The following is a 9,254-nucleotide window of genomic DNA, read 5'->3' as shown; positions in this document are numbered from 1 at the left end:
TGCACCTGGCCCAATTTTCTCATCTGTAAAAATGGAAGTAATCACAGTTTCCACTTCGTGAGGTTATTATGACAAATTAATATAGATAAAGCTTTTAGAGTAGTGCCTGGCTTATTGATGAAGGGCTATCTCGTGGGTAATTATCTTGTTCACTCATTTAGTTGCTTGTGTTATGTTTCTCCATCTAGACTGTATATTCCAAGAGACCAGAGACTTTGTTTGTTTTGTCCCTACCTTACATATAGTAGGTGCTCAATAAATATCAAATGATTAGGAAGAACTGGCCAGGCACGGAGGCTCACGTCTATAATCCCAGCACTTTGGGAGGCCGAGGCAGGAGGATTGCTTGAGGTCAGGAGTTTGTGACCTGCCTGACCAACATGGCAAGACCCTATCTCTACAAAAAATAAAAATTAGCCTGGTGTGGTGGCACGTGCCTGCAATTCCAGCTACTCAGGAGGCTGAGGTGGAAGGATCGCTTGAGCCCAGAAAATTGAGGCTGCAGTGAGCCATGATCACACCACTGCACTCCAGCCTGGGTGACAGAGTGAGACCGTGTCTCTAAAATTTTTTTTTTAATTTTTAAATAAAAAATAGGATCATAGGAGACATGAAAGCCCTATCTGCTGTCTCTCGCTTCAACTGTCCCCACTGTCCTAGAGACAGCCCTGGGGTGCCCCCTGCTGGACGCCACACAGGTTTTTCCTTACAGGCAGCTGGTATATGCCATCCTATAACGTTTACACGTGGGTCCAGCTCTGTCCTCCAGGGTAGGGGACAGTAATGCTGAGAGGAGTTAAGAGCACTCACTTAAGAGCCAGATGTGCCTGGATAGGAGCTTCTGCTTCTCCAGTTACTCTGTGTTACTTGCCAGGAAACCGTAAAAGGGATGACCATGCCCTCTCCCCTGTCCCACCTGACTGGACTGTAGGGTGGTGTGATAGGAAGTGCCCTATGCCCAGTGAGCCTTCTGGCCCGCCTCACACAGCCCTTTGAAGGCTGAGAAGCAGTTGTCTTATCTTCCTGACCTAAACACCACTGGTGTATCGGATGTCCCTCTAGTGACAGCAAGAGTGAGCCTGAGGCCCCTCCGGTCTCCTCTGAGGGCCCCATGCTCTGGGGAGAGACCACAGCAGGCTCAGAGCCTCTGGGCTTCTGGGCAGGGCTTCTGGCTCCTTCCTCAGGCTCTTGGCTGCAGGTGGCCTTCTGGTCTTGCACCTTCCTCCCACCCATCTCCCTGCCTTCCTGGCTGCCCTGCTTTCCCTGTCCCCGGTCAGTCCGGTCTGTCGTGAGCCCAGAGGCCTCTCCTGCCTCACTCCACGCCTGTTCCTGCCCTTGGCTTTGGTTGCTGGCCACAGACACTGCAACTCCTATACCTGCATCGGCAGCCCAGGGCCCCACACTCTCTATGGGCCTCTTTCCCGAATGTCCCATGGGCGCCTGAAACTCAGGGGGGCTCTCCTCCACCTGCAGCACATTCCACACCCCCCACATTCCTATGCTGACCTCCAGTCCTTGAAGGGCCAGGCCGTACCTGGCCTCCTGGCCCCTCACGCCCATGACCTGTCTCCATCTTCAGTTTCCTCCCATAGCCCAGTGCGGGCTCCGGTCCTTTCTCCACTCACCCCATCTCCTCTTAACCTGGCTCCCCACACGCCCACCCTTAGTCTCCCACCCCTAAGCATGGGAGCTCATGGGGTGAGCCTGTTCCTCCATAGCCCTCCATCAAGCTGGACCCTGAGGGCAAGGCATCAGTTCCTTTGTCTGATTGGCAGCTCGGGTGAACATGGACTGTGCCTTCCCCAGCAGACTGAAATCCCCCAGACAGGACGGAGGGCATCCTTGTGGAAGAGGCTATGCCTCTCCCTTGAAACTGAGAGTTTTCTGAAGTCAAGGTTTTGTCTCCCTTGTCAGACTGAGGATGCCCCCAGAGCAGGGGCTGCATCTCCACCACTGCACTGGAGGGCCCAGGATACTGGCTCCCCCTCCCCTGGGGTCCCACCCTTCATGTGGCCAGGCTGCTGATTCTTCCTGGGAAGGAGTCTCTTATTCCCCACCGTAACTTCAGGGCCCCCACACATGACCTGGCCTGGGGCTGGGGCTCTGGGAATTGTAAATAAATGAACTAGTGAATGAATAAACAATTGCAGGCAGGCCCCAGCTTGAACCCTGCAATCCCACCAGAACAGCAGGTAGCATCAGGGTTCAGAACCGCGGCAAAGCTGGAGACTCTCAGTGATTTTACTGGTCTCCATTTCAGGAGAGGAGGGCAGAGGGTTCCAGGCCCTTCAAATACCCACCCCCAGGACCAGCAGCTGACAGTCTTTGGAAGGGGCTGGGTCGGCCGGAAGGAGCGTGCCGGAGCACAGAGTCTGGCACAATACCCTCCCCACCTCCCCTTCCCCAGGCCAAAGCCTGGGCCAACCTCTGGGCCAGGTTTGGAAAAGGGCCAATGAGACCAGATGCTAATGACTCCAGGGGGTGGGCACGAACTAAGAGAAACCCCAAACCAATCCTTTTTGTGCTTCGCCATCCCCACCTCCCATCCCCTACCCCAGGCCCCTCACCTCCATCCCTGGGCCCAAGAGAACTGGTACCCTAGACCCTAGCACAGTCCATACCCACTCCAGTTGCCAATCAGACAAAGGAACTGACACCTTGCCCTAGGGGCCCAGCTTGATGAAGGGCTGTGGAGGTTTGGGGAAGGTGAGGACGCTATGGACTAAGTTAAGGCCTATCTACTCCCAGCCTCTACCCTTCCAAGCAGCTGGGGGAGGGTGGAAGCAGGGCCGCTCAGGGCTCTACCCACATGCTGCTATTGGTCACCCGGGCCCTGAGAACTGGTACACCCCCAACCCCACTCTGCCTTTAGTAAAGGATGGGGGGTCGTAGCAAGGCCTAGGATACTCACTGGACCAAGAGAGGCCTGGAGGGCAGCCCCCCCGCCAACATGCCCTATTCTGGCCTCTGGGCAGCTTGGGTGTCGGTCAGGCGCCAGGCTCAACTCAACCTTCCTTGGTCTCACAATCCCAGCTTTGTCCTGCCTGGCAAGGCCGGGCCCAGCTGACTCCATACTGGCCCAAGGTCCGCTGGAAACCAGAGCAGCTGGAGCCCTACCAACTATTTTTCCAGGCTACGCCGGGGGCCCTCAGGAGACAGAAAAGGATGGGAAGGGAGTAGTATTTATCCATTTGTTCATTCATTCCTTCCTTGGACAAATAATATTTATTGAGAGCCCACTTTGTGGCAGGCACTGTGCTAGGTGCAGGGGATTCAGCAGTGGGTCCAGTCCAAGCTCACGCCCTCACGGATCTACATTCTAGAAGCCGGCTACCTAAGCAAACCTATGCCAACAAAACTTCTCTCTCCCTGCTCAGGGGCTGGGATCGGAGCAAGGGATGGGAGGAGGATGTGTGGCTTGGGGAAGGCGAGGACGCTATGGACTAAGTTAAGGCCTATCTACCCTCGACCTTTGGCCCTCCAGGCAACTGGGGGAGAGTGGAGGCAGGGTCGCTCAGGGTTCTACCCACACGCTGCTGTTGGTCACCCGGGCCCCGAACCAGCCCTTCCAGTAGACGGAGTCCTGCCCCCCGTGCTCGAAGCGGACGAAGCGGACGCCCGGCCCGTAGTCGGTGAAGGTGTGGGAGATCTGGGGGTGGAGGTAGCAAGAGTCAGCCTCCGAGGTCCTGAGGCCTCTCCTGCCGCCCCACCCCGGTACACCGACCGACCTGCAGCTCCCCCACTCGGTTTCTCCGCGGTATTCACAGCTCTCTCCACCACCCGGTGACTATCTCAGCCCAGCCCAGCCCAGGAGCGCCGTGGGCGGGGTCTCCTCGAGCCACGCCCCTCACGTCCGTGCCCCACCCCTCCGCCCTGGGTCCCCCAGGCTCACCTCCATCCAGCCCCCGCCGTCACTGTCTTGGGGCACTGCCACCTGCCCGCTGCTGAACTCAGCCAGCACGTCCTCGTGCTCGGACAGTAGCTTAACGGTGAGCTCGTAGAGGCAACCAGCGTCGCTGCGGCCCGAGTACCTGCTCAGAGGGAGGGAGCGAGGTGGGGGGCGGGGGGTGGGGTGGGGGCATGGCCTCAGCCCTGCTGAACACGTCCTGGGGATGGGGATTTCCACAAAAGTCCTCCTGTGCGCCCAACATCCCTGTCAGCCAGCACTGCCAGTGTTCCCAGTTTACAGATAAGGGAAACGAGGCCAGCAAGAGAAAGTGACAGCCCACGAGAGAAACACAAGGACTACATTCCAAGTTGGCCAGACCCCAGCTTGGGGCCAAAGCCAGTCCACAGAGTGGCCTTTGGTTTGGACCGCAGACTGATTTTGAAATATATACATTACATATATACAAACATATATATGTGCATATATTTGCCAACATTTAAAACTCAGGAGGGAAGGTGGGTTTCCAGGTTCTCCTGCAAACTCGGAAGTTGTCAACCTTTGCAGACCCGTGGCCCATGTGGCCTCAACCCCTGCAGTGGGGAGGCAGCACCCCCAGGCGGGGGGTTCCCCAGCTGGCTCTCCCCTCTGCCTTACCCCGCTCCTCCCAGCCCCATGCCACCCCAGGACCCTCTCACCAGTCCTTCACCACGATGGCCGGCTGAGTCGTGTCCAGCAGCTCCTCCCAGTAGCCCTCAGCCTGCAGGTCAATCACCTGTGCTTTGCGACACCACCTGGGAGAACTGGAGTTAGGACAGATCGAACGCTCCCCCCTTCCCACCTCCTCCACCCCCTTCTCCTTACTCAAAGGAGGAGGCGAAGTACTTCTTGACGCTCTCATCGTGGGTGAACTCCACCCCACTGTCTCCAGGCAGCTCCTCCACCCTCCAGCCGTCCCCACCATGCTCCACGTCACACCAGCCTTCCAAGTCCTCTGTAGGGACACGACAGCCCCACCCTGGTCACTCAGTCCCTGCTAAGGCTGGCTCTTGCCACTATGTGGTGGGGGGCAGGGCAAAGGTGGCACTTGGTGTCTTGGTGGGCAGATGATGAATGAGAGGGTGGACCAGTGGGCACTTTCTAAATCTGCCTCCCGGGAGGTATGTCCCCCATCCCGCCCTGCCCCAGCTGGCTGAGGGTGGGAGGACCCAGGAGACCCCAGGGCACAGGTGGCCAGAGAGCTACAGTAATAGACAGCCTTGGGGCTACCCAGTGCTGGCACTGAGCCAGGCGCTTAATCTCATTTCTCCCTCAAAGCCAGCCGGCGCCGTTTCGGCCCATTTCGCAGCAGGGGAAGCTGAGCTCGCCCAGAGAGGGCCTCTCACCTTCCCCACACGGGTTACGCAGAAGGTTGCGGCGCCGCTTGCTCAGGAAGTAGAACTGCTGCCAGTGGTCGCGCTCCTCCTCCACGCCGCCCTCGGGCACCAGCCCCTCCTGCTGGCACTTGAGCAGCCACAGCGGGGCGCCGTCCACCAGCTCCTTCCAGCGCAGGCACACCAGGCGGCAGGCCTGCACCAGCTCGGCGGCCGGCAGTGCGGCCAGCACGCGCAGCAGCAGCGGCTCGGGCAGCTCGTCCAGGTACGCGGCGGCCGCCGCCTCCTCCTCCTCCTGGTCCTCCGGCCGCTCCTCCTCAGCACTCGCCTCCTCTGGCTGCTCCTCCGGGCTTGCCTCCTCGGGCTGGCCCACGCTGTCTGCAGGCAGGGATGGGTGGGGGGCTGTGATTCCTCCACCCTGTACTCCTCCAGGCCCCAGGACTGCAATGTGCCCGTATCCTCCCCCACCCACCGTGGGACAATCCACAGCTGGGGCCGGAGATTCTGTGACTCCATACTGGTGCCCAAGAAGGAGGGCCAGAAGACCACAGACCAACCCCGGATCAGCCCCTAAGTCCAAAGAGGTGCCTCAGAGGCCTGTTTCCTCTGCTGGACCAGTAAACCCCACGCCTGGGCAGATGGCAGCAAGGATCATATTATTATTATTAATGACATCCATCTATAGCACTGTACAATGCTTCACACAGGAACTTCTTTCTTCCTCCCAACCACCCTCTGAGATTCCTGCTCCCCTCACCTCCTCAGGAAGCCTTCCGGGACTTCCCCCTATGACACCCTCTCACAGCCCTTCCTAGCTTTTGTCCTGGGGTGTGATCCTGTGATAAACGCCTGTCTCTGGACCATACGGAGCCTTATAAGGGCCAGAACATGGTCTGGAAAACACACAGCTTCATGCCCTGTGCCTGGCATCTGGCACTTTCCTGGTCTGTTGTCAGGAACTCATGTTTTGGGGGCACTCATCAAGTGTTAGGCACCGTCCAAAGCATTTCAACTTCATTTACTCTTTAAATCCTCATACCATTTCTTTGAGGTTGCTCTTATTGCTGTTCTTATTTCATTGATGAGGAAACTGAGGCACAGAGAGGTGAAACGGCCCAGGATCACACGGCTGATCAGTGGTTGGAGCCTGGATTTGAACCCAGACAGCCTGGCTCCAGAGCCATCTTAAACCACCACAGCCTCCACAAAATAATTCACTGAATTAGTAGGCAGTGTTAGGATTTTGACTTTTTTTTTTTTTTTTGAGATAGAGTCTCGCTTGCTCTGTCACTGCTCGATCTCAGCTCACTGCAACCTCTGCCTCCCGGGTAGCTGGAAGCTGAGAAGCGATTCTTCTGCCTCAGCCTCCCAAGTACTGGGATGACAGGCATGTGCCACCACGCCTGGCTAATTTTTGTATTTTTAGTAGAGACTGGTTTCACCATGTTGGCATGGCTGGTCTCAAACTCCTGACCTCAGGTGATCCACCCGCCTCGGCCTCCCAAAGTGCTGGGATTAAAGGCGTCAGCCACCACGCCCGGCTGACTTTTCTTTTTAAAGATAGGGTCTCACTCTGTTGCTCAGGCTGACCTCCAACTCCTGGACTCAAGCAATCTTCCTGCCTCGGCCTCCTAAAGTTCTGGGATTACAGTCATGCTCCACTACACCCAGGCCAGGATTTTGACTTTGCAGGTGCAAATGCTCAGGCTCAGGGATGAACTGACTTGTTGAAGGACACACTGCCAGTATTTAGGGAAGGGGACATGGGACCTGGGGCCTTCAGGGGCTGGAGAACAGAGCCTGGAGACCCAGCTGTCCCCAGCTATTGTGTGACTTGGGGATGAGGAGGGACTTATTAAAAGAAACTGTATCAAGCAAGGAGATGACATAGGGGCTTGGGGAAGGAAACTTTCTCCACCTCCTTTTCCCATCTGTGGCCCTCAGTTTTCTCATCTATAAAATGGGGGGGTAATCATTGTGGCAGGCCATACAAACAGGACAGACGTCCAAATCCCCTGAGGAGGGGGACAAGGGCATTCTGAATTGTAAGGAGGCAGGCAGATGTCACCGCGGCAGCCGGACTGTCTCTTGCATCCCAGTCGGCTTCAGCTGGGCCATCACAGCCTTGAGTAAGTGGACACCGAGTGCCCCAGATGCCTGGACCAGGGAGAGCCAGTGAGGAGGAGACAGGGCCACTCTGGGTGATCAGGAAGACTACAGCTCTCAGACCTACGGATGGGGAGTTCCCGTGGGCTAGGCCCTGGAGAGCCAAGGCGGTGGTGGGAACAGGCCAGGCACTGGGGAAGGGGACAGGTGGCAGGACCCAGACCCAAGTCTCCAGGCCCACCAGCCCCTAACCTCCTCATATGCAGCCTCTCCTCCCTGCCCAACACACAGTCAGGCCCTTGAGAGCTTTCACAGAGCCCAGAGCACACAGTGAGTCCTCAGTCAATCTTACTGAGTGAACCTCATTGAACACAGCACTTCTCCTCCCTTATTAGCATTTTTTTGGCCACATCTTTATGATGTGGGGATTTACACCGGCCCCTCTGGCAAAGAGGAAACTGAGGCCAAAAAAGGCTTAACAGCTTCTCCCAGACCACATCGCAGAACAGCAGGAAGACAGACGAAAATGCCAGGCCCTGAAGTCACATCACCTGCCCAGGCGGATGCCCACAGCTCTCTGGGGAGCTAGGCCCAGTGTCCTCACCTCTCCAGCCCTCCCTCCGGCCCTGGCCCCATCGGACACCTGATGCTCCCCGAAAGGTGCACCTCACCCAGTCCCCTCTTCTGGCCCCGGGGCCTGGCACTCGAGGCCCCAGATCCAATTACAGCTCCCCCCACCCTCTCTCTTACACACACAACTCCCCACATTGTTGCCGGCGGAAAGTTATCTGGCCCCTGGAAGCTGCCTGCCTGCGAGGCTGATTCACTCACCTGGAGTGGGCCCCAGAGTCCAGGGAATAGCTGAGCCCTGGGAAAAAGCAGGAGCCAGTTCTGGAGCCCTACAGAGGGTGTGGCCAGAAGGCCGTGGATTGGGAGCAAGGGCTGCAGGAGCTGGAATTTTCAGGGCTGGAGGCGGGGGAATGGGGGGGTGGGGGGGGCCTGAGCTTTCATCAGTCTGTTTGCCACCGCCTAACCCAAGCAATGCCCATCCCCAGCTGGACCTGATGAGGAAAGAGTGAGGGCTGTCTGCAGGCAGGTCTTGTTTCCATCCTGACTCAGCAGGCAACCCCTGCAGGCCCCGCAGGGAGTTGGAGGGATGGGGGTGAGGGGTCTTGGGTGCCAGACAGGATGACTGGGCAGCCTGGGAAGGCCCTGAGCACCAGCCAAAGCTGCCCCCAACGCTCCCTCACCGCTAGTCGGGTCCCCACTGGGCATCTCACCACCCCGGGGAGGGGCAGCCCCTCCAGAAAGGGAGCTCAGGAGGAAGGCAGGAATAGGTGAGGCCAGGCCTGGGACCCCAAGAAACCCACGGGGATTCAGACGGCCCAAGGCCCAGAGCTGGAAGAGCTGATGAAAGAAAAGGCTCGCAGCCTCCCTCCCAGACGCATCCCAGGCCCCCGCCAGACAGACCCTCAGGAAGCTGGGAGGCGGGAATGTGGGGGTCCTCTGGTGCTACTTCCTGGCTAAATGGGACCCAGGAGTTCTCTCTCCTTGCCAGTCGCCTCTCAAGGCCTCCCGCCAGACCAAGATAGCAGAGAGACGTGCTCTTTGGAGACCGCCTCTAGGACTTCGCTGGCGTGAAAGTTTGCCGCGCCAGGTCTCCGGGTCCCCTCGCTCTCTGACGCCCCTCTGTGCAGCGCTCGCCCGCCGACCCCATCTCCCCTCCCCGCCGCAGCGAGCGGTCCAGGCGGCGGCTACCTGGGTCACCGTCTCCGTCCATCGCTGCGGAGGGCGGTCGCAAGAAAAGGAGGAGCCGGAGCGCTGCGAGCTGCGCGAGTCCCGGGGCGGCGAGTCCCGGCGCTGTCCGCGTCTGTGTCGGTCCCGGCGAC

The 9,254-nt window shown here is 58.2% G+C and overlaps 1 protein-coding gene across 1 annotated transcript; it reads right to left on the bottom strand.

The window, feature by feature from the left end:
• Nucleotides 1-3,177: 3,177 nt before the first annotated feature.
• On the bottom strand, nucleotides 3,178-9,225 carry FBXO2 (F-box protein 2). The gene is made up of 6 exons (XM_004024644.5): nucleotides 9,124-9,225; nucleotides 5,272-5,637; nucleotides 4,751-4,880; nucleotides 4,585-4,680; nucleotides 3,893-4,031; nucleotides 3,178-3,649 (listed from the first exon to the last, which is right to left on the bottom strand). The coding sequence occupies exons 1-6, from the start codon at nucleotides 9,143-9,145 to the stop codon at nucleotides 3,515-3,517; spliced, it is 888 nt and encodes a 295-aa protein (XP_004024693.3). The 5' UTR covers nucleotides 9,146-9,225; the 3' UTR covers nucleotides 3,178-3,514.
• Between the last annotated feature and the right edge of the window lie 29 nt (nucleotides 9,226-9,254).

The sequence above is a fragment of the Gorilla gorilla genome, chromosome 1 (assembly GCF_029281585.2).
Source record: "Gorilla gorilla gorilla isolate KB3781 chromosome 1, NHGRI_mGorGor1-v2.1_pri, whole genome shotgun sequence".
NCBI lineage: Eukaryota > Metazoa > Chordata > Mammalia > Primates > Hominidae > Gorilla > Gorilla gorilla.
Note: the sequence above shows the minus strand (reverse complement) of the source record. Positions and strands in the feature narration are given on the sequence as shown.